This window comes from Manis pentadactyla, chromosome 3 (genome assembly GCF_030020395.1).
Source record: "Manis pentadactyla isolate mManPen7 chromosome 3, mManPen7.hap1, whole genome shotgun sequence".
NCBI classification, from domain to species: Eukaryota; Metazoa; Chordata; class Mammalia; order Pholidota; family Manidae; genus Manis; species Manis pentadactyla.
The window spans coordinates 200,744,143-200,768,005 of record NC_080021.1 but is presented as its reverse complement, the minus strand read 5'-3'; the positions used below and the strand labels follow the sequence as shown (position 1 = coordinate 200,768,005).

The window sequence follows — 23,863 nt, the reverse complement described above, 5'->3', positions numbered from 1 at the left end:
GAGTTATATAAAAAGTGGGTTTAAGAAAACCCTCCAACTTCCTTAATAAAACCACTTATCCTGAAGTAGAAGGGAACTTCCACGTTAAGGAGATATGGGGGGACTTTACAGCTAAAACACCTGTTTCCCCAAATTCTCGTCACCTTGGGACTTTTACCATCACTGGTGGGTGTTTCTCTTGATGGCTCAGCCTTCTGGAGTGGCTATTTTTATACATCAGATGCCCTGGTAGTTCCTAACTTCCCAAACTTGATCTCCCAAGGTAGTGTGCATAAAGGCTTGTCTTTTGGAGCCTGTTTTAGAATCTCTGTGTTAGGATTCTCTAGCCTAATAAACGGTCCAATGTGATTCCATTAAATTGCTAGGCTAAGATGGTTGAAACAAAATGACTAAGATTGTCCAGCTGCTACTACTTAAAGGTTCAGGGGTGAATTGTGGGAAATGGAAATCCGGGTTGCCTGGGTGAGCCTCCTCCGCCTATACAGGCATCTCCCTTCATTTACAACCTTGGAGAATATGGTTTTATTAAGGGCTGCCTCCTTACAGTGGACAAGATGGCGAGTGACTGGAGCTTGGAGCCACTGAGGAGGTTGTAATAGCTGGCCTAGAAATTCTGAGGACTGGCCCCACAGTAATGACAGCAGGAGAAGAGGGCAGAATGGAGGTGATAGGTGGAAATAGAACTGCAGCGCTTAATAACATGCTAAGGTACAAGGGGACAGAAGAGGAAAGATGCCATAGAGGCTTTGGGTCTGGGTGACTCAGACGTGTTTCTACAGGAGAAAAACATTTGGGAAGAAAGATGGCTAGTTGTTTTGGATATCCTGAATTTGAGGTGATATTAGGGCTTTCAGAGAGAGGAAGTCAGTAGGGAGTAAAGACTGAGCAGCAGGTGTGTGCGAATGATGTAGACTTGATGGTCACTTGAAGCCTTGAGGTTGATAAGAGTAGGAGGGCCAAAGACTGATTCCCCGGGGAGACCAAGTTTAGATGGTAGATGCAAGGGAGGAGAAAGGGCAGCAGCCATGTAGGTCGGAGGAAGTCTCAGTTAGTAGAGCGTCAAGGAAATCAGGGGAGGGGAGTCCGAGGGAGCAGAGATTGAGAGAATGGCTTGGATTCGGTGACTCTGGTCACTGTGAGCCAGAGCCAGCAGAGCAAGTGAGCAGTGAGCATAAGAGCCAGATGCAGAGGGCTCTAGTGAGCGCAGAGCCTTGGCCACGGAGCAGATGCTCTTTAAAGAAGTTAGAAGGAAAGAGAAGATAGCATCGAGTTGGGCTGGCTAGGCAGGTCAGTGCAAGATTTTTTTGGGGGGCTGGGAGTGGTAGTAAAGCAGACTCAGGAACATTTTAGAATGAGGGGCATTATTTAGCAGAGAGAGAGAAATTGAAAATGCAAAAATAAATGAGATACTTAATGGAGCAAGCTGAAAAGCAAAGTTGGTCTCCAAGTGGGAAAGCTCAGTCTCTGAAAGGGGACAGAAAGAGAAGAGAGGATAAAACTCCTTTTCCCTCCCCCAACAGCTACCTACTTAGTGAGTACAGTTCATATTTCAAAACCAGCCCAGATGTCCTCCTGGGGAGCTTTTTGGAGCTTGCAAAACTCCCTCTGCAGCGTCAGCAATACCACACCTGTGCCTCTGTGCCATGTTTGTATGGGACACTACACACATACTTGTATGGTACCCTGTCTGTACACACTTACACCATATTGCAGTATAATTGTTTATTAGGCTGAGTTCCCTGTGAGTAGGACTGTGACTTGTATTAGGAATCTGGTATGGAAATAAATGAAGACCACCCAAATGAGAATAGGCAATATCTCTTCATTCAGAGCTTGCTATATTGCAGAGCCAGCCACCATCACTTATGTTTGTGAGAAGCTTAAAGGCAGGCACGGGAATGTAAAAGCTTTATAGGGGAACGGAGGGGAAAACTCAGGGGTGCCCTAGTTAGAGGATGATGGCCTGGAGAAGCTGGAGCCGCCTTACTAACCACAGGCATCCTGTGTGATTGGGTAAGGGAGTGTATTTGGCTTTCTCTGATCGGTCCTAAATTTGAAGGGGGAACAAGGATTAGGGAAGCTGGACATTATTGATTACATCCTGACCCTTTGGGACTTACTGCTACAGAGGTGGTGGTTTGACTTCCTGGACTGATGGTTGCAGGTTGTGGGGCAGAATTCTGTCCTCATATATGGTCTGGCTTATCATTGTCCATTTCTGTATTCAGTCTCTCGCTGGTAACATGTGCTGACTTACATGTAATGGGATCAAAGATGTTTCGGGAAGGAGAGAGTGCAGGAGCCAAAATCAGATGGCCTGAGCTGAAGAAAGTGTGAGATGCACAGCTGCTTGTGCAGGAGGGTGTTGGTGGTGGGTGGGGCGCCAAGCCTGAGGGGAACAGAGAGGTTAGGGAGGGGGAAGAGGAGGGGTGAACCAGTCAGTCCTGTTTCTTCCCCTTTCTCTGGCGTTACCCTGAGCCTGGGAGTGGCTGGGGGACAGTGCTCAGGCCTGGCTGGGTGTGGAAGGCCAGAAGGCCAGGCAGGGGCCTTGAGTCATGGGTGACCCATGGTGGAGGGGTGGGGGAAGTTGCTCTCTCTCTGCAGAGTGCATCTGGCTTCACCAACTAACCACCACTTTGTAGGCTTGCCCTTCACTCTGTCATCCTGAATCACAGTGGCATGTTCACTATGCGGAGGGAGGAAGAGGAGGAAAGAGGAGAAATGGAGTGAGTGCGTTGTTCTGGAGTGATTTCCCATTGCTCAGACTAAGGGAGCAGGATTAGAGCCCAAGACCAAGGTCCTCCCTGTGGCCCGTCTTCTGCCTCCAGGGACTAGGCGTGGGGCCACATCCTCAGCCTCCTGGTCAAATCCTGAAAGGGGCTTGGAGGCTCTGCAGCCTGAGGTAGCGAGTGGCCTATTGGCCTTGGCTCTGCACAGGAGACAAGGGAAGTGACCTGCACTTATTAGAAAAAAGCATGCAGCCTGCTCAAGATGTGAATCAGGTATAAGGCCACATGTTAGCAGGACGTGAACCTGAGGGGGTGGCCTGAACGAAGGGCCTCTTAACTCAAAACTCAAAAGCTTTGAAATTAGGGCACTCAGTATAGGTTGGTTCCTGGGCTGGAGGCCAGTTGTGGGGCCCCACTGCACATTGGTTTTGGCCAAACAGGAAGTGGACAGAAGAAGGCAAAAGGCCAAAAGAAAGCTGGGGGCCCCATAACCCTTTTATACCAGGTTTATAGGTTCTTGGTGGAGAACATGAGTCCTGGGTTGCAGTGCAAAAGGGAAATACGTGATGGTTCACGTAGCCCTGCAAGAAGTATACTGCTTGAGAGAGTAGAGTGGTCTCTGTCTTGGGGGATTTAAAAGCAGAGGCTATGTTTGTGTTTTTTTGCTGCCAGCAATGTTGGGCAGGAGAGAATATGAGGTTTCTGAGGTTCCTTCCATTTCTCGAATTTGATGCAGTCTCAGAAAAGCAACATGATTTTATGCAGTGTTGTGGGAGATTTGGGAATGCTTTCTCTTCCTGAGTTCTGGGCCCCCTTTGCCTGTTTCCTCATTGCTCGTTTCCATGTCTCTCCACAAGGCTGTAGAGACAGAGTCTCATGAAGGTTGTGCAGTAGGTTGGTTTGGTCTGAGTAGCTGGGAATTAGATTAAGATTATAATTCAAGTACTCCATGTGTGCTTTTAATCTACCTTCTTCCCTTCCCTGGACAGAATCTCTTTGTCGTATTGCCAAGGTCCACATGCTCTCATTTCAGAAGTTCGCCTAAGTTGTTACCTGTATATGGAAGTGAAGGGCCAGGGTGACTTACCCAGGTTGGCAGCATTGTTCCAGCCCGAGGTAGAAGCTGGTTTGGTGTGTGGTGCAGGGGAGGGAGGGTGGGCAGGGCCGAAAGGCGAGGAAGCTGAACTTCTAACTTCTGAGTCAGATGTTACCCAGAAGGCTGGGAGGCCGTGGGGAATGCAGGGAGTGACTGTGTAAACCAGGATATTATTGTTCCTAGAATATCAGCCCCATGAGTAGGTGGGCATTTTTCCACACAGAGATACTGCTTTGGATTTTGCATCGATACGGTTCTCCATCACTATCTTCATCAGTATAAGTGGGAGTTGGCTAGTTGTCAGTTCCTTCATTTATTCATTAACAAAGAGTTGTGGAGTGGTTGTAGTAATAATGTAACACTCTAAGTGCTTTACATGTATTCAGTCATTGACTCTTTAATCTTCACAACGACCATATGATGTAGGTTTATTATTATCCTCGTACTACAGATTTATAGGAAACTGAGGCACAGAGATGATCAAGGATTACATAGCTAGCAAGTGGCAGAGCTTGGACTGTATAGCTCAAGTAATCTCGACCTTAACCACTATGCCAAATGCCAAGCGCTTGTGTCTAACAATAATAACAGTTATCTGTGAAGAGAGACTTAAATATTCATGTAAATGAGCCCTTTGTGTAGTGCTTTAGAGATCATACAGCATTTTTATTTCTCATTTAATTCTCAAAAAACGAGCTCTGTCTCACAGATTAAAACTGGAGGACTGACATTTTAATGCGCCTGAGCTCACAGAACGAGGGAGCAAGGGAGAAGACTCCAGCCTTGGTCGGGACACCACACCCTGGCTCCGCCTCTCTCGGGCCAGGTGTGGTTTTAGCTGGCTTAGTCACTGCAGGTGAAGGGCAGTGAAACAAGGGCGGCCCACAGCCCTTGCTGGGGGATACAGTAATAGCAGCAAAGAGTACTTGTCAGTCTTTTAGTCCATCTAGATTTTGGAATCCTCACTCTCCTGTTCCTCAGCCAGTAATTCTAGGTGTCCCTGGGGTTGGGGAGGGGGTAATCGCCTCACCTCTGCAGTAGTTACCACATGGCAGCCACCTGTCTGCTCCCTGGAGCAGAGTCTGCTGATGACGGAACCAAAGTCATCCGTGACGTGGATGTGAAGCTGGCCTGGGACACAAATTTTAGGTTGCGGGTTATAGCAAAGGCATAGTGATCTTTCTATTGGCCTGGAGAATCCCTCTCCCTTGGGTCAGTCTCTCTGTCACATTGGTCTCATAGCTATGCTGCGCATCAATCTAGACGTGGCCAAAGGCTTCAGTACTGCCTTTTCTTCCTGCAGGATTCTCACCCAAGTCCTTGAAGTGGAGCTAGACTTGCAGTCCTGCTCCTGGTGTGGCCCCTTCGGGAGCTTCTTAGAAATGCAGATTCTCAGGCCCCACCCCACTCCTACTGAACAGAATCCCAGGGGAGTCTATTTTAATAAGCTCTCCAGGTAGGATGACCAGCTGTCTTGGTTTGTACCTTATTGAGGGGATTCCTGGGATTAAAACCAGGATGAATTGGTCACCCTTTCTCTAGATGACTCTTAACTAAGCTAGTTGCTGTTGAACAATGACCATGTCGTGTGGTTAGAAGCAGCCCCCCTGTCTGTTCTTGAATTGGGGTTATGCTCCCTGCCCTGTTCTTTAGGACAAGTTTATTTTTTTCCCCAAGAGGCTCCTTGGTCCCTAAAGCAATTAGAACTCAGAGGCTGCCCTACAAGGCCCTGAGGAGAAGGCTAACCATGGCTGAATTAGAAGCTTCAACCGAGACCCTTCTTCCTTTGAAAACCACTTTTTTTCCTGCAGGTGGTCTGAGAAGCCTTTGGTAGCCTGGTGTACAGTTTGTCCTTTTTGCTGGAATGGGGAGCAAACATTTATTGAGCCACACATGCCAAGTACTATCCTCATGTTAAATTATTTTTAATGGGCCATTAAAACAGGTACCCTAAGGATGAAGTGTCAAAACAGTGGAGGGAAAGGACTTGAGGGGCTATATAGCCCCTGCTCCTCAAAATGAGTCCACCTGGTAGCTTGTTAGAAATGCAAAACATAGGGCCCCACCCTAGACCAACTGAATCAGAGCTTGCAGTTGAACAAGATCCCCCGGCAGTTTGAATGCACTTTAAAATCTAAGAAGCCAAAGCCTTTGCTTTACAGATGAGAAAACTGACACCTAGAGAGGTTAAGTGATTTGCTAAAGGTCATACAATGAATTCAACTCAGCTAGATTTAGGATCCGGTTGGTTCTGATTCTCAAATCCAGTGCTTTTCCCTACAAGGTTGCTTTGCATATCTGGCCGCCTTCCTACAATGCAATTTTTTGTTTGGTTCTATTTATTGAATGAATTTGAACTTAATTCACCTTTAAAAACTATAGATTCTGTCCTTCTCTCATTCAGACTGGACTTCCTTTAGTTTATCTGAGTGGGTGGTACTACTTTGCATCTTAATTTTGGTGTGTGTTTATTAGATTGACTCAAGGTTTGCATGAAGTAATCATTTTCCATCTGATGTAAGTTTCTTGAACTGAATGTATATAAATGCTGCCATCTTCATAAAGACACGTATTCCATATAAGAAAGAAAAAAAATCAAGTATTTTACCATTTTGTTATTGATTTTATCAGTATGATGTTTACTACTGCACTACACACACACCCTGGGGAGAATGTCCCTATTTGGTTGATCACAGCTGGGTTTGTGGACTTGACCCAGGATCAGTTATTTAAAAGGTTGGTCAGAATTTGGGTTACATGTGATTACAAATTGACAGTGTCCCTATGATAGTGTTTAAAGATGTTATGTGTTAAATTATTAACATGGTTAAACATATTTACCCCATATTGGTGGACATTTAGGTACGTCAGGTATGATGCCCCTATGATCAGGAGTTTTTCTGGTGCATTTTCTCCACATTGTAAAACTCCATCTCATGCCAGGGTGAGTGAGGGGATCTGGGCATTGAATTGCTCCGTATTTCAACAAGTTCCTGGAACTTTCAGCCCCATCCCTTATGCTTGCCTTCAGTGGACCCATTCTTGAGCCTTTTGGGGTTGGCTTTTAATTCTTCCTCTCTCTCAGGCATTTCCGTAAGTCCATCTCTTCTATCTTCTCAAATAACATTGACATCCTCCTGTGCTATTAACTTCTCTCCCAGGCTTTATGCCTTCCTAGTCCTTGATGTCATTTTTGGGGAGTTGGTGGTGGTGGTTGAGAGTGTGTTAAATCTACACTATTTAACTGGAAATCTTTCATTTACAAATAAATTTTAAAAATATTTTATGTATTTTTTTGGTACTGGTTCTTCCTTATTTCTGATGATGGGTGTTTGTATATATCCCTTACCAGTCTTACTTGAGTTTTGACTATTGGTCTTTATGATACACTGACTTTGGGGCATTTTTTTTTTCAGAAAATTGAATATATTTTCTAATTCTTTAACATCTTTTTTATCTTTACTAATTCTTAACTCGCCTCTCCCACCACTAAACCTCTATTTCCTTTTCCCCCAAAACTGCCTGCATTAAAATTTTAAGCATGTTTCTTGGTTGCCTCCTTTATGTCTGTCTTTTAAAGTATAAAAACATGTGAAACTCAGCTTTGCTGGAGTAGATGTTTTTATATTTAGTATTAAACGTTTGAACTTTGATATCCTCTTTGTCCCAAGAATTATTTAGGAGAGTGTTCTATACTTTCTATGTAGGTTTTTTTCTGGAGATACTAGTCTTTTGTTTTGTAGTTTTATTACATTATTACATGGTAGTCTGAAAGTATGACCTCTATGATTCCACTTTTCTGAAATTTGTTGCATTTTTCTTTATGATCTGGGATGTATTAAATTGTGTAAATATTCCATGGTCAATTTGGTATTATTTAGTGATAAGTAATATTTCTGTGTTTTCTTTTATTTAAAAAGAAAAAAAGCAAGAGTATAGATTTTCTTTGACTTGCCATGGGGTTGCATCCTGATAAATCCATCCTAAGTTGAAAATATTTTAAGTCAAAGATGCTCTTAATCCACCCAACCCACCAAACATCATAACTCAGCCTCACCCACCTTGAATGTACTCAGAACACTTACATTAGCTTACACTGGGAAAAATCACCTAACACAAAGCCTATTTTATAATTAAAGTGTTATATGTCACATGTAATTGATTGAATACCATAGTGCAAGTGAAAAACAGAATGGCTCTAAGGAAGCATAGTGGGTGTTAAGGGTGCTGGTTGTTCACTCTCACAATGGGGAGTCTGGCTGGGGGCTGCGACTTGCTTCCCCACCCTGCATCTCGAGAGAGTGTCTGTGTACTACTTGTTGCTAGCCCCAAAAAAGATCCATATTCAAAGTTCAAAGTGTGATTTCTACTGAATGTATACTGCTTTCACACCAAAAAGTGGCAGGTCAGACCATTGTCTGGGGGCCATCTGTATGTGGAGATCTCCCTCTACTCAGTCGGTTTCAAGCCTACAGAAGCCTGAGGGCTAAGTATTCATTACCTGGGTGGTAATGGAGGCAGACCTAGGATGAAATTCTGTGCTGAAAGGTTCTCCTTACTAGGCCACCCCTGAAATTACAGACACTGAGAGTGCAACACAATATCCCACATAGCCTCAGGTAGAAATTTTGTTTAATCTTGGGCCCTATACCATCATCCAATAGATTTGGATGTTTCAGAAGTTTTAGCCCCAGACTTTTTTGCTGCTTCTCTAAGTAATTGGGGGTCTGGACATCCTCCTAGGATCTGGCTGTTATCTCACTGATAATTTAAACACATTCACTTTTTCTCTAAAAGGAAAACAGGGCACTAGCCAGGTGAGTTCTACTCCCTTCGATTTGCTTTTTGAGTTGTAGCAAGTAGGATTGCAGGTTCTCTTGTCCAGGAAGTCAATAGAAATATATTGAATGGTTATACTATGCCATTATGATATATGGGCACATGGCATAATCCTGTCCTTGAGAAGCTCATTCATAGTACCAAGCTGGAATAGAATAGAATGATGCATTAACATGGTTGATATGGGAATGTGCAAGTGTTAGGGGAGCACGCATTTAATTTTCCTCAAGACTGGAGCAATGGGGAAGACCTCAGGTGCACGTGATGTTTCAGTGGGTCTTGAAATAGGGACAGGTGCTGGCAGGATAGAGAAGAAAGGATTCTAGCTAAAGGGAACATTGTGACCATGTGTGAAGTATGACAGTGGGTAGCACATACAGGAAAGAGTAGTTGGCCTCCTGCCTAGAGAAAGAGTAGTGTGTGTGGTTTGGCTGGAGGAGTTAGCCTAGAGTCAGACTTGGATCAATCAAGAGCATTGATTGCTAGGTAGAGGAACTTAACACATTACTCTGTGAACAATGAGTAGGTTTTTCAGGATGGGATCAGATCTGTCCTTTATAGTTTTAATATTCAAATTTTAGTTCTCTATTGTGAATAAATGTCCACTGCACAAAATGTGACTTGTCTAGATGAGGTGAATGAATTTTTGTTTTCCTGACATGCACAATTTATAATTCAGATGTGTGTGCTACTTGCCATGAACATGCTACCTGCAAGCAAAGAGACGGAAAGAAGATGTGCATTTGCAAATACGGATTTGTGGGCAATGGGAGGACTCAGTGTAATGGTAAGTTCTGAATCTTGGGTTAAGTTGAAAAGTTGAATCAAGAAACAAGCTCTCTAGTGTTAAAGACTTGATGTCCTTGGCGGGGTGGGGTGGGGTGGGGAATCATTGTTATTTTGTTTCCATGTTTTTATTACAAGAAGTTTCTTCAGTTATAATAAGTCTTTGTTTTAGTGTTTGGATATATCCTTTCTCTAGCGATTCCAAGGAAATATCCCTCATGTTAGAGGTCATTGAACTTGAATCTCTGGTAACTCTCTGACCTAACCCATTTGAAATCCATTTTAAGTCTTGGGTTTAATTAAACAACTTGAGTGAATACTGCATTTCTTAATTTCCCTGGTTGTTTTGATAAAAAACTATATTAGTACTGTGAGCAAAACACAATTGCCTATTAAACTTTTTGGCTAATTAGTGAAATACTGTTGCTTTGAGCCTTATGTCTATCAGAATCCATCTTCCACATTTTTTGGAGTTGTACCTCTTTGGGGTCTTAGGTGGCTTAAAGGACCTTTAGACTAGAAGAATGAGATTATTTTTTGGCTCATGGCTTCCACCATGCCACGGGAGTCACACAACATCCAGGTTCTGGCCCAATTCAGAGGGAGAGTTTCACAGCAACTTCATGATAGTGAATGTTAGGATAATTGTAGGTTCCCCCCAGCAACTTAGTTGTGTGCAGTAAAAATACGGATAGTTTTGCCTGCGGTTGTGGATCAACAGTGTATACATACAACCTTGTGATATCTTTGCTTTTTTCTCCCCAAAGAAAAATAACAATTCTGAGTTCCAGAAACCACAGTGTCTTTCCCAGATCACATACCATTGCCTGTTCCCGTGGGCCAGGGTTGTGCCTGCTTTGACCCTCTCTCTTTAGGATTCTGCCCATGAGAGCTGTGCCGGCCATGCAGTCGGGGTTCCCGAGGGCGATCCCCTGGCCCCTCCCCCAGCACTGTGTGCTGGCAGGGCTAGGAAATGGGTTGGAACTGAGTATCAGGGACAGACCTCTGCTCGCTCCCCTGATGACGTTGCCCTCCTCTCATGAAGGCTGGCCGAGCTCGTGATTGCTCTCGGACTTCAGAACACTAAGAACTTCTCTCAGTGGGAGGAGGGAGCTTTATTAATTTATGTGGTACTTGCTTCCAAATACCAGACAGTGCCTATCCCAGGACTTGGCCTGCTGAGACTGAGCCACAGGTTGATAGGTGAGGTTATTTGTGAGCTAGAGGTGCTATAACACGGTATTAACTCAAAGGACTTAAGAATTCTAGAGTCCCCTACCCACCCGAACCACCTTTCAGGTGAAATCTGCAGGGGAGCCATGCCTCAGAAACAATGGCAGAGGACAGGAACCTCCCATTTCACGGGCCGCTGGGCTGTGTCTGAAACCCCCGTGCGGTGCTCAGCAGGCTGGACCGGACACGGCTGTGGCTCGAGGGCCCATTCTGTTTCTGTGCTCTCATGGCGATCTTACCGCAGACAGTTTTAATCATGAATCATGTGCCATTAAATTTTTAAAGAGTTAATACCTATGAGAAAAGTGGGGGAAAGAAAAGGAATTTTGAGGGGGAATACTTTTTGAGTCAAGAATTGGGTGCAATTTTGAGAAGTGACTGAACAGCTTTGAGGAACAATTATCCTCCAACCCCCTGCACTGTTCCTGCCCCCATGAAAAACACCCAGACAACTAGCTGGTTAGATCAGCTTTGAAAAGATGCATAACAGGAGTTTCCCCTGATGGTAGAGGCCAGGGCAGAGTTAGCGAACGCCGGCTGGCAGGTGTTTTTGTAATTTGGCTGCTGCCTGTTTCTGTAAATAGAGTTTTATTAGAACACAGTGTTGTCCCTTTGTTTCCTTATTATCTGTGGCTGCTTTTCTGCTCCAAAGGGGCGTGGGTGAGCAGTTGCAACCAGAGACCTATGACTGAGCCTTTACAGAAAAAAAAAAATTGCTGACCCCCAGGCTGGAGGACAAGGACAGGAGGGAGGTTTACTTTCATTTTACATCTGTGTCAAATTATTGAATTAGACATACTCGGGTCAGGCTTCTGCCGACTCATCAACTCCCCACATTCCAGCTCCTCCTCCCCGGGTGACTGACATCATTCACATGGGTCACTGACAGTTAGCAGGAGCTGTCCCTGCCGTGGCATGAGTCCTGGTCCCGGAGGAAGCTTGAGCACTAATTCCATTGTGTTCCCTGCTAACTCTGAAGTAACAAATTTTCTGGTTGATCCCTGGATACAAAAATCGTCCTACTCTGGCTTTCATGAAAAAGCAAGAGGAGGACTGAGCTGGAGAAGTGGGATTTCTAGGCCTGTGGCTAGGTCTTTTCAGGCGTGGAAAAGTTCAAAAGAATTCCCTTCTCCCAGTCAGATTGAGATGTTGGGCTTGTCTTGTGGTTTTACGTACACCTGGCACATAACTGCAAGGGGCCCACATCCAGTGGTCTGAGAAGCACAGTGGAAGGAAAAGGGGCTGGGGAAATAGTCCATTGAGGCCCTGTTGTAGAATACTGTTTCCTGTGTCAACAGCACCAGAGAACAGTCTGGATTGTTGAACACGGTATGGATTGAAAGCCCCTTCTGTCTGTTGTCTCAATGTATTGACAGATAAAAACGAGTGCCAGTTTGGAGCCACCGTGGTCTGTGGGAACCACACATCTTGCCACAACACGCTCGGAGGCTTTTACTGCATTTGCTTAGAAGGGTATCGAGCCACAAACAACAACAAGACATTCATTCCCAATGATGGCACCTTTTGCACAGGTACTCAAGAAAGGGGCTGCAGTGACGGCTGCCTGCTGATGGCAGGACAGTGTCTGAGGAGGAGGGAGAGAGCAGGGCTGGGACAGGGAGGGTCTCAAGGGAAGGGACTGTCCTTTAAGAATATCTATGGGGGAAATTTGGACATGGACTGGGTATTAGCTAATAGTAGGGAATTATTGTTAATTTTGTTAGGTGGGATAATGGTATTGTGATATTTAAGATAATATTCTTATTTTGGGAGATGCATGCTGAAATATCTAGGTATGTTATTATGAAGTCCATACCTAGTGTTATTATATCTGTATGGTACTTTAAATGGGAAAACGTGAACAGCTGTTGACTTTTGGCTGGTTGGGTGTTTGGAGTTCACTGTGATATGTTTTTTTCTTGTTTGTTGTTTCTGAACATTTTTATAACAAACAACAAGGAGAGACTCTCAAGAGATGGCATGTTATCTGCAGGTTTCTATAGCCCAAAGTGGGGTGTTCTTGGGGTGACTCACCAGCTCTGTGGACACTGCCTGGGGGCACATCGGGATGTCGGCTCTGGGTGGAGTAGGGTGCTGCCCCTCCTAGAGATATGGGCGTACCTCACAAAGGAATAAGCTGACTGGGGAGTTCATCTTTTCAGACCTCAGTAGCTTTGGAAATCAGATTTCTGAGCATATGTTGGTTCAATATAAGGGATCGGCAAAACCCTCCTAATTTTCAGTGGGCCCTCTATTATCTGAACCGTGTACAGCATGCCATGATAATATAGCTCTTTGGTTTTCTAACAAAACATTTGAACGGTGATGAAGGGGAAAAGCAGGAAGACTCTTGGTTTTAGGATGGTTTTGCATTGACTTAACGACTGCTTAAAAGCTTTGTGATATTTAAAGATTTTGTGGGGAGGAGGGGATGTTTTATCTTGTTACCCACCAGGAACCATCGGTTCTGATGCTCTGATTCATTCTCCCTCTTGAGCTGTACCAGGGTAAAACTCCCTGCAAGGGTCCATTTGATTTGTTCTTGGCATGAATGAACACATTCCTTCAGAGGAAACGTTTTATAATATCCTGTTGTTCTAGGTAGCAAATTACTTGCTACATGGTTGCGGAAGTGCAGTTTTGCAGAATTAAATTAGGTGTGTTTAAAAAAAAACAAAAGATATCAATGGGGAACAAAAAGCTTACAAGATGATGATCTGGTGTTCAGTTCATTCAGTTCACATTTCTCATATACCTCTATGTGCCAAGGCTCTGCTAGTGGGAGGAGATGGCAGAAAGCTGATTTCAGTATAAAGGGTTAGTCATAGGTAAGAAAGGGCACTTACCAGAATCGGGAACCCACAGGGCAACTTCTCTTGGAAGTGAGAAGGGATCAGGAAACTCTCTGGAAGGCATGATACCTGAAATTGTGTTTTCAAGGCTGTGGGAGTTTTCCTGGAAAAAACTTTTATGACCGTATATATCAATATAGTTCCCAAGGATGCGTTCGACTTCTAAAAACATAGGAAGAAGAAGAAGAAAGAAATATTTCATTCAAGGGCCAAATAGATGTCAGCCTAATAAGAACCAATCTTCCTGAAACAAAATCCTCATTTAGTCTCTGCTTTTATTTATTTTATTTCTTGTAATTATTTAGTGACCTTTCTCTTTAAAAAAAAATTGATGTATAATTTACCTACAATATAATTCAAGTGTACAATTCAGTGGTTTCAGTACATTCACAAAGTTGTGCAACCATCACCACTATGTAATTTTAGAACATCTCCATCACCCCAAAAAGAAGCCACAGATCCCTTGGGAGTCACTCCCAGGACCTTGCCTTTTGAGGTCTCTGCTTCTCATCTGGTCAAAGCTGATGGATGACTCTTCTTGAGGATAATGATACTGTTTCTTTCAGAATCACAGCTGCCACGGAAACATCCATGGACTTTAGCTGGGGCAGAGGCTTAGCTAGTTTGGGGGTATCAGCAGTTATCCTTGTTTGCCTGGAATCACAGGATGTGAATCCTAGTTCTTGAAGTCCAAGAAATCCTGCCACCAGGTGTTTATTGTACTGTGCAGAGTTCAAGTCAAGTTCAGGAGCTGGTGGCAGGCCGGCCTCTTTGGGTGTCTCCACCAAATAGACGAGGAACAAGTTGCAGGGGTTCCAATTCTGGAGAACCTGCAGATGTTCTGGCCCACAGGACTGTCCCTTGAACAGAAGCATGCCTTGGGATCACAGAAACTTTGCCATGAGCCACCACCCAGAGGAGGAAGTGCAGTGGCGCCTCCTCCAGTGTCGGGGTGGTGTGATGTGGGTGGGCCAGGAGTAAGTGGAGGGAAATGAAGCTGATGTGAGGATAGGACCTGGGCAGTCATTTCCCTCCCAGTGTGACTCCAAATAGGCATGGCTCTACTAGGGTCTGCTGAAAACTGCAAAACACCTTTTCTGTGCCTTAGAATTTCCCAAGTCTCGGAAATTTGTCTCAACGTCTTTTTCATAAGCTCATTTCCTAACATATCAAGGCCCTGCTGCTGCTCTTCTAGAGAAATGGAACAGCACTTCAACCTTGGCTGAGAAATGGGGGAAAAGGGGAGAAAAAAGAACCTGGCAAGTCTTACTGCTTTGCCATTCATCAGTGCCGAGAACCTCCCGCCCAATGCCTGTGTCCCACGTAGGTCTGCCTGTGGCGAAGGAAACACGTTCATTTGTAGGTGTAAATCCCTACTCCTGCCTAAACCATGTAGTCTGTTGGTGTCTCTCCCAGGTCGGGAGCCCTGCTTTCCACATCAGCCTTTGCCTACAGGTTTCTCAGCTGTTCTGCTGTTTCAGGTCTGGGAACAGCCTGCTGTGGCCCCACACAAATGCCCGGTCGCACCCACAGGCTGTGTAGGGTGTTGCTCAGTGTGTTTACAGCTGCCCTGAGGTTTCTCCCAGTGCTCTCTCCAGATGGAATTTTGCAAGCCAAATCCCAATTTATTTATTTTTAGCTGGGTTTTATTCCCAAAGTGTCATGTTTTACTGCTCTAAAAGAAGCAAGAAGCAAGGAAAGCTAAATGCAAGGAAGAGCGCACCAGGGTGAGGGGAATGCTCCCTGCTGCCCAGAGCACACTCACAACCTCTGGCTTTTGGCCTGCCTTCCCCATGGAATCCTCCTGACTCCTGCTTGGGTCTCCCCCTGGGCTTCAGGCCTCTGCCCCTGCCCCAGCTTCTAGGAAGGAGACAGAGGCTGAAGATTCTGACTCAAAAGATGGTTAAACCAAAGCTCCATCCCCCTAAATGCCAGAGGCCTTGGCCAAGGTGCTATTGCTTCCCTTTGGGAGGGAGAGGGGCATGCCTGAGTCCCCGCCCCCTGGCCCCCAGGCTGACATCTCCCACATTTTGCTCTTGCCTCTTCCTTGCTCATGTCCCAGGAGATGGGTACCCCAGGATCTTTCCCAAGGCCCTGTTGAGTATGTAAACTATGTACACAGGGTTCTTTTTTACTCCACTAAAGTTTTGGGAAGAGCAACTGGAACAGGAGCTGGACTTAAGAGTTTTTCTTTGAACAATCTATAAAATAGGTTTTCCTAAGCCAGTTATCAGTATTGGCAAGATTGTGAGAGAAATACTTAGCCTTTTGAATTCAGGCTTTAGCTCATAACCAGCGTATTTCTAAACAAGACCTCAAAAATGGTTCTCCATTTATTTGTCTACTACTTTAGCAGAAGTTGTATGTTAAAAAGGATGGAGCTATTACTCTAGTATGGAGCTCTGGAACAGAGGTGGGCCAATTAATCTTGATTATAATGATCCATGATTATTTTTCCCAAAAGGTAACAGAAGAACATGCTAATATTTTTTCCTCAGAAGGACTATAGCCTTATTTTTTCCACTTATGAAAAAAAAATCCCACATACTTGAGTAGAAAAGTGAAGGAATTATGCAAAAGTATAAAGGAGAAAGAAAAAATCACTTAATATTAACCCAGAGGCAACAACTCTCAATATTTTGGTAAATCTTTTTTAATATGCCTCTCTCTCTATATATACATAATTTTAGATTACAATCTGATTGTAATTGAGAACTGATTCTGCTACTTACTAACTAGATGAACTAAGATCTTTTCCTTAACCTTTCTAAACCACTTCTGTAAAATGAAGCTAAGTATACTAGGTTTTTGTGAAGCATTAAATAACACAGGGGGAAAGCATTTAGCCCAGTGCCCAATAGGTCCTCAATACTTGCCAGCTAACACATGTGAGGGCCTGGCCTCTTGACGTATTTAGTTTTCCCTGGAGCATAAGCCACTTCACCATAGCCCATACCTGAGCCTGAGTGTGACCACGAGCAGTTTTCACACACATATATACACACACTCTCATGGGTTTCTTAGCTGGGGTCTGAGGGGTGGCCACATGACTTGTTCCACTAGATTTGAATGCATGTATATGTTGTTCCACAATGAAGTATTTTATTTCAAAAATATAGTGTATTCTTTTCTCTGTATCTAACTCTGTCAAGTAAGAGAAAACAAAGTTTTCCTCACTCACAATACATGATCTTTCCATTTCAATAAAAATAAATATGTAACACATGAGAAATGAAAATATACGTCCACAAAAGACTTGAACAGGAATGTTCATAATAGTCCAACCTGGAAAGAATCCAAAGGTCCCTCAACAGGAGGATAGATAAACAAATTCTGATACATTTCTATAATGGACTACTACTCAACAATAAAAAGTAACTATCTGTTGACATACACACAACATGTAGGAATCTTAAAAAAGTTGTGTTGAACAAAAGATTCCATACACAAAAATGTGCATTATGAAAAAGTCCATTTATATAAAGTATAGGCAAAACTGATTCACAGTGATAGAAATCAAAATGTGGTTGCTTGGGGGTGGGATGGGGATTGACTAGAAACATAAGGTATCTTCCTGAGGAGATGGAATGTTCTAGATCTTATTTTGGATGTTGTCTAGATAGTTGTATGAGATGTTCACAACTCATGAACTGAACACTTGTGATCAGTACATTTTATTGTATGTAAATTATAACTCACTTAAAAATTAATATAGAGATATATAATACCTTTTAAATTAACTACATGGAATTCATTATATAGCTGTACTATGGTACTTAACTGATTATTTTCCCCTCTATTGTGACTATTTTCCTGCATTTTGCTACTACAAGAAATGCCATAATGAACATCCTTGTACTTACATGGTTACAAATAATTATTTCCTTGTTATAAATTCTGGAAAATAATTTCTGTGTTAAAGGTATACCTATGCATTTTACATTTTGATACATAGTTCCATACTGACTTCCAGAAAGTTCGTACTGATAGTCTGTCTCACTAATCATTAAGGTCTTTATTTCTTCACATCTTTGCCAACATTGGGTAATACCAATAAATGATGTGAATTTAATAGTCCCAATTATGAATGGTGTGTTCTTCTAATGTGACTTAAGGTTTAGGCTTTTTAGCTGAATTTGACATTTGAGGAGGGAAGGTGGCAGGAAAAAAAACCAACAATAACTTTACTTTCCAAGATGTGAGGAAGTAATCTTTGTCTTATCTTACTCCTCAGAGTTGGAAGGGGCTAGTTCTTAGGTGGTGGTATGGAGATAGGTAGACTGTGAGGGCCTTTTCATGAATTTGAATGTCCTTCAATGCATTTTTCTCACCGAGTCCATTCTGAGCCTTCAAATTTTAAGCTTTTCAAGACAAGGGCTTACATTTAATGGGGGTATTTATAGACTAGCTTCTTTGTATTTATTTATTAAACATTTTTTGAATTGAACTAACATCTTTTAAAACTCTTGTCTCTTTGGCACTTCTGTTCTAGCTAAGGGTCTTTCAGATGGATTTTCTGATTCTGTCTTGGAGCATTCAAATCTAGTGGCATGTGGCCACCCCCTGAACCCCAGCTTAGAAACCCATGAGAGTGTGTGTATAGGTGTGTGCAAACTGCTCTTGGTCACACTCAGGCTCAGGTATGGGTTATGGTGAAGTGGCTTGTGCTCCAGGGAAAACTAAGTATGTCAAGAGACCAGGTCCTCACATGTGTTAGCTGGCATGTATTGAGGACCTATCGGGCACTGGGCTAAATGCTTTCCCCCTGTGTTATTTAATGCTTCACAAAAACCTAGTATACTTAGCTTCATTTTACAGAAGTGGTTTAGAAAGGTTAAGGAAGAGACCTTAGTTCATCTAGTTAGTAAGTAGAAGAATCAGTTCTCAAACCTGGGTCTGTTTGACTTTCAAGCCCGTGCTATCAGTTGAAAGGATTAAATACAGAACACCAGGGCCCTTGGACCAGGTCAGAGTGTCCTGCTCAGTTTTGCTACTTTCTCCCAATGAGTTGTTCAGATTGCAGATCATTTAAATAATCCTTTGTATAGAATGGGACATAGGGAATTTTCCCTCTTGATTAGTTAAGTATGTTAATAGTTGCTCCGAATGTTTTTTCTTGATAAGCAAGCTTGTTATAACCTTGGAGACCCCATCGAATCTGCCATATGTGAATAAGTTGTTCACATGAGTTTAACATATTTATCCAGTCAAGATTCTAGGATGGATTATAAAAGGGATGGTTTATAAGCATTAAAAGGTAGCAGGGATTAAAAGTGAAAATCATGCCATACTGATCTCAGTGACACATGGAGAGACAGCTGGACTTCATTATTGGATGATGGTCCAATTAGATTGTAATGGGACAGACAGTGTGGTATAGTGGTTAAGAATATGGTCTTCAAAACCAGACACTGGCTTCAAATCCTGGCTTTTCCGCTACTTAATCTGTGTGACTTCAATCCAGTTAACAACTCTATGCTTCAGTTACTTCATCTGTAAAATGGAGATAATAATACCATCTACCTCCCAGAGTTTTGTGAAGATTAAATAAGATGAAAACAATCAGTAATAAATAAGGAAGTGTTTAGAATGGTGCCTGGCATGCCCAAGATGACATGCAGGAGTTGTTGTTATTAACTGTCATTATAACAAGTAAGTATTGTTATTAGGTTCTTGAATGACTGTTCACAAAGCAAATGGATTTAATGACCGTAGCGACTCATACAGAACTGATCCGTATCTAGAAACTCCGAAGTCTTTTTCATATCACTGGTACTTAGCCACATTTTTCTCCTATAGTACTTGTACTGCTTAATTTTGGAAGACTATTGAAAAATCTGTTTATTGCCATTCACTATTTTTGAGGAGTGGGACAGGTGGACAGCCTGGAAAATGATTTCTATGTCAAAAATATGCATACACATTTTACGAATTCCCAGTAGGAATAAAAAGTCTTGATAAGCTAAAATGATGTATTCAACCTAGGATCCTGCAGTGTTTAGATCATCTCTAACATTCATACTAGATTGAGATTGATTTTATCTTATGTTCTTTTTATTTGAGAGTCCATTCTTAACAATTACCCAGATTCCATGATTATATTATCAACAATTGTTTAATGTGAAGTTTTACTGGTTCCATTTCTCACCACTGTTTGTTGTCTGTTATTATGTTCCCCTTTCTTGACATTATTTAGTTTGATGTTTTTCTCTGTCTCAAGTATTTTCTCAAAATCTTTTTCAGAAAAGAAATGTCAATAGAATAATTTCTGAGATCATTTACATTCTAAAATGTCATTCCTTTGCTTAAATATAGCACAATGTTTTGGTCCCTTTTCCTTAGAACCACTGCTATCTAGCATGTAATGTTTCAGACAAGAAGTCCAAGGTCAGATTGGTTCCCTTTTCCTCATGAATTACTATTCCTTTCTCTTAGGAGACTTATAGATTTTTCTCTTATCTCATGAAATTTCAAATGACTTTCATATTTCAACATGCATGAACAATGAATGTTGTCACCACAAAAGTCTATTTAGATTTGAATAAATAAGCTGAGGGAATTTTTCTTTGGATATTAATTCTTATACATCTATTCCATTCTATTCTAAAAATTCCTCTTAAATGGATATTAAATATTTTGGATGTGTCCTCATGTCATTTTCCTGCTGTACAGTTTCTATCTCACATAATTTCCTTTTCTCTGTGTTTTTAGAAAAATCCTCAAGCTGGGATTTGAAATTTTATTTTTCAGTAGTGCCCCAATTTTTATTATTCAATGCTTCTATTCAGTTTCTATTTTTGGCATTCATATTTTGTTTTTCATTTCTAAGACCTCATTGTTTTCTCAGAAGTTCCCTTGTTTATTCACTATAAAGTATCCTCCTAATCTCATTTGGACTTCTGTGTCTCTTGACAGGAATGTCAAGAGTGTATTGGTTATCTGTTATTGCATAACTGTACTCTCCCCGATTTAGTGGCTTGAAACAATTTTTTTTTTTTTAGTTAAAAAATTTTTTTAAAAGCTTTGTTATCATTAATCTACAATTACATGAAGAACATTATGTTTACTAGGCTCCCGCCTTCACCAAGTCCCCCCCACACACCCCATTACAGTCACTGTCCATCAGCATAGTAAGATGCTATAGAATCACTACTTGTCTTCACTGTGTTGCACAGCCCTCCCCGTGCCCCCCCAACATGCTAATTATACATGCTAATCATAATACCCCCTTTCTTTATCCCCGCCCTTATCCCTCCCTTCCCACCCATCCTCCCCAGTCCCTTTCCCCTTGATAACTGTTAGTCCATTCTTGGGTTCTGTGATTCTGCTGCTGTTTTGTTCCTTCAGTTTTTCTTTATTCTTATACTCCACATATGAGTGAAATCATTTGATACTTGTCTTTCTCTGCCTGGCTTATTTCACTGAGCATAATACCCTCTAGTTCCAATCATGTTGTTGCAAATTGTAGGATTTGTTTTCTTCTTATGGCTGAATAATATTCCATTGTGTATATGTACCACATCTTCTTTATCCATTCATCTACTAATGGACACTTAGGTTGCTTCCATTTCTTGGCTAGTGTAAATAGTGCTGTGGTAAACATAGGGGTGCATCTGTCTTTTTCTAACTGGGCTGCTGCATTCTTAGGGTAAATTCCTAGAAGTGGAATCCCTGGGTCAAATGGTATGTCTATTTTGAGCTTTTTGAGGAACCTCCATACTGCTTTCCACAATGGTTGAACTAACTTACATTCCCACCAGCAGTGTAGAAGGGTTCCCCTTTCTCCACAACCTTGCCAACATGTGTTGTTGTTTGTCTTTTGGATGGTGGCAATCCTTACTGGTGTGAGGTGATACCTCATTGTGGTTTTAATTTGCATTTCTCTGATGACTAGTGATGTGGAGCATCTTTTCATGTGTCTGTTGGTCATCTGAATTTCTTCTTTGGAGAACTGTCTGTTCAGCTCCTCTGCCCATTTTTTAATTGGATTATTTGCTTTTTGTTTGTTGAGGTGCATGAGCTCTTTATATATTTTGTATGTCAACCCTTTATTGGATCTGTCATTTATCAATATATTATCCCATACTGTAGGGTACCTTTTTGTTCTATTGATGGTGTCCTTTGCTGTACAGACGCTTTCAGCTTGATATAGTCCCACTTGTTCATTTTTGCTTTTGTTTCCCTTGCCCAGGGAGATATGTTCATGAAGAAGTCACTCATGTTTATGTCCAAGAGATTTTTGCCTATGTTTTTTTCCAGGAGTTTTATGGTTTCATGACTTACATTCAGGTCTTTGATACATTTCAAATTTACTTTTGTGTATGGGGTTAGACAGTGATCCAGTTTTGTTCTCTTACATGTAGCTGTCCAGTTTTGCTAGCACCATCTGTTGAAGAGACTGTCATTTCCCCATTGTATATCCATGGCTCCTTTATCGAATATTAATTGACCATATATGTTTGAGTTAATGTCTGGAGTCTCTATTCTGTTCCACTGGTCTGTGACTCTGTTCTTGTGCCTGTACCAAATTGTTTTGATTACTGTGGCTTTGTAGTAGAGCTTGAAGTAGGGAAGCGAGCCCCCCCCCCCCCCCCCCGCAATTCTTCTTTCTCAGGATTGCTTTGGCTATTCCGGGTCTTTGGTGTTTCCATATGAATTTTTGAACTATTTGTTCCAGTTCGTTGAAGAATGTTGTTGGTAATTTGATAGGGATTGCATCAAATCTGTATATTGCTTTGGGCAGGATGGCCATTTTGACAATATTAATTCTTCCTAGCCAAGAGCATCGGATGAGTTTCCATTTGCTACTGTCCTCTTTAATTTCTCTTAAGAGTGTCTTATAGTTTTCAGGGTACAGGTCTTTCACTTCATTGGTTAGGTTTATTCCTAGGTATTTTATTCTTTTTGATGCAATTGTGAATGGAATTGTTTTCCTGATTTCTCTTTCCATTGGTTCATTGTTAGTGTACAGGAAAGCTACAGATTGCTGTGTGTTAATTTTGTATCCTGCAACTTTACTGTATTCCGATATCAGTTCTAGTAGTTTTGGAGTGGAGTCTTTAGGGTTCTTTATGTACAGTATCATGTCATCTGCAAACAGTGACAGTTTAACTTCTTCTTTACCAATTTGGATTGGTTGTATTTCTTTGTTTTGTCTAATGCCATGGCTAGGACCTCCAGTACTATGTTGAGTAACAGTGGGGAGAGTGGGCATCCCTGTCTTGTTCCCGATCTCAGAGGAAAAGCTTTCAGCTTCTTGCTGTTCAGTATGATGTTGGCTGTGGGTTTATCATATATGGCCTTTATTATGTTGAGGTACTTGCCCTGTATACCCATTTTGCTGAGAGTTTTTATCATGAATGGATGTTGAATTTTGTTGAATGCTTTTTCAGCATCTATGGAGATGATCATGTGGTTTTGTCTTTCTTTTTGTTGATGTGGTGGATGATGTTGATGGATTTTCGAATGTTGTACCATCCTTGCATCCCTGCGATGAATCCCACTTGGTCATGGTGTATGATCCTTTTGATGTATTTTTGAATTCGGTTTGCTAATATTTTGTTGAGTATTTTTGCATCTACATTCATCAGGGATATTGGTCTGTAATTTTCTTTTCTGGTGGGGTCTTTGCCTGGTTTCGGTATTAGGGTAATGTTGGCTTCATAGAATGAGTTTGGGAGTATTCCCTCCTGTTCTATTTTTTGGAAAAATTTAAGGAGAATGGGTATTATGTCTTCTCTGTATGTCTGATAAAATTCCGAGGTAAATCCATCTGGTCCGGGGGTTTTGTTCCTGGGTAGTTTTTTGATTACTGCTTCAATTTCTTTGCTGGTAATTGGTTTGTTTAGATTTTGTGTTTCTTCCTTTGTCAGTCTTGGAAGGTTGTATTTTTCTAAGAAGCTGTCCATTTCTCCTAGGCTTTCCAGCTTGGTAGCATATAGGTTTTCATAGTATTCTCTAATAATTCTTTGTATTTCTGTGGGGTCCGTCTTGATTTTTCCTTTCTGTTTTTAATTCTGTTGATGTGTGTTGATTCTCTTTTTCCCTTAATAAGTCTGGCTAGAGGCTTATCTATTTTGTTTATTTTCTCAAAGAACCAGCTCATGGTTTCATTGATTTTTTTCTATTGTTTTATTCTTCTCAATTTTATTTATTTCTTCTCTGATCTTTATTATGTCCCTCCTTCTGCTGATTTTAGGCCTCATTTGTTCTTCTTTTTCCAATTTCAATAATTGTGACATTAGACTATTCATTTGGGATTGTTCTTCCTTCTTTAAATATGCCTGGATTGCTATATACTTTCCTCTTAAGACTGCTTTTGCTGTGTC

At 41.9% G+C, this 23,863-nt stretch overlaps 1 protein-coding gene across 6 annotated transcripts in view; it reads left to right on the top strand.

Moving 5' to 3' along the window:
- Positions 1-23,863, top strand: part of SUSD1 (sushi domain containing 1) — a 131,349-nt gene that overhangs the window by 1,306 nt on the left and 106,180 nt on the right. For all 6 annotated transcript variants that reach the window (XR_005030832.2, XR_005030831.2, XM_036915656.2 and 3 more), the window contains exons 2-3: positions 9,344-9,451; positions 12,060-12,215. Coding sequence is in view for 4 of the 6 variants with exons in the window: in XM_036915656.2 (XP_036771551.2) it covers positions 9,344-9,451; positions 12,060-12,215 (264 nt within the window). In the remaining 2 variants the exon portion in view is untranslated. The remainder of the gene's footprint in view (positions 1-9,343; positions 9,452-12,059; positions 12,216-23,863) is intronic.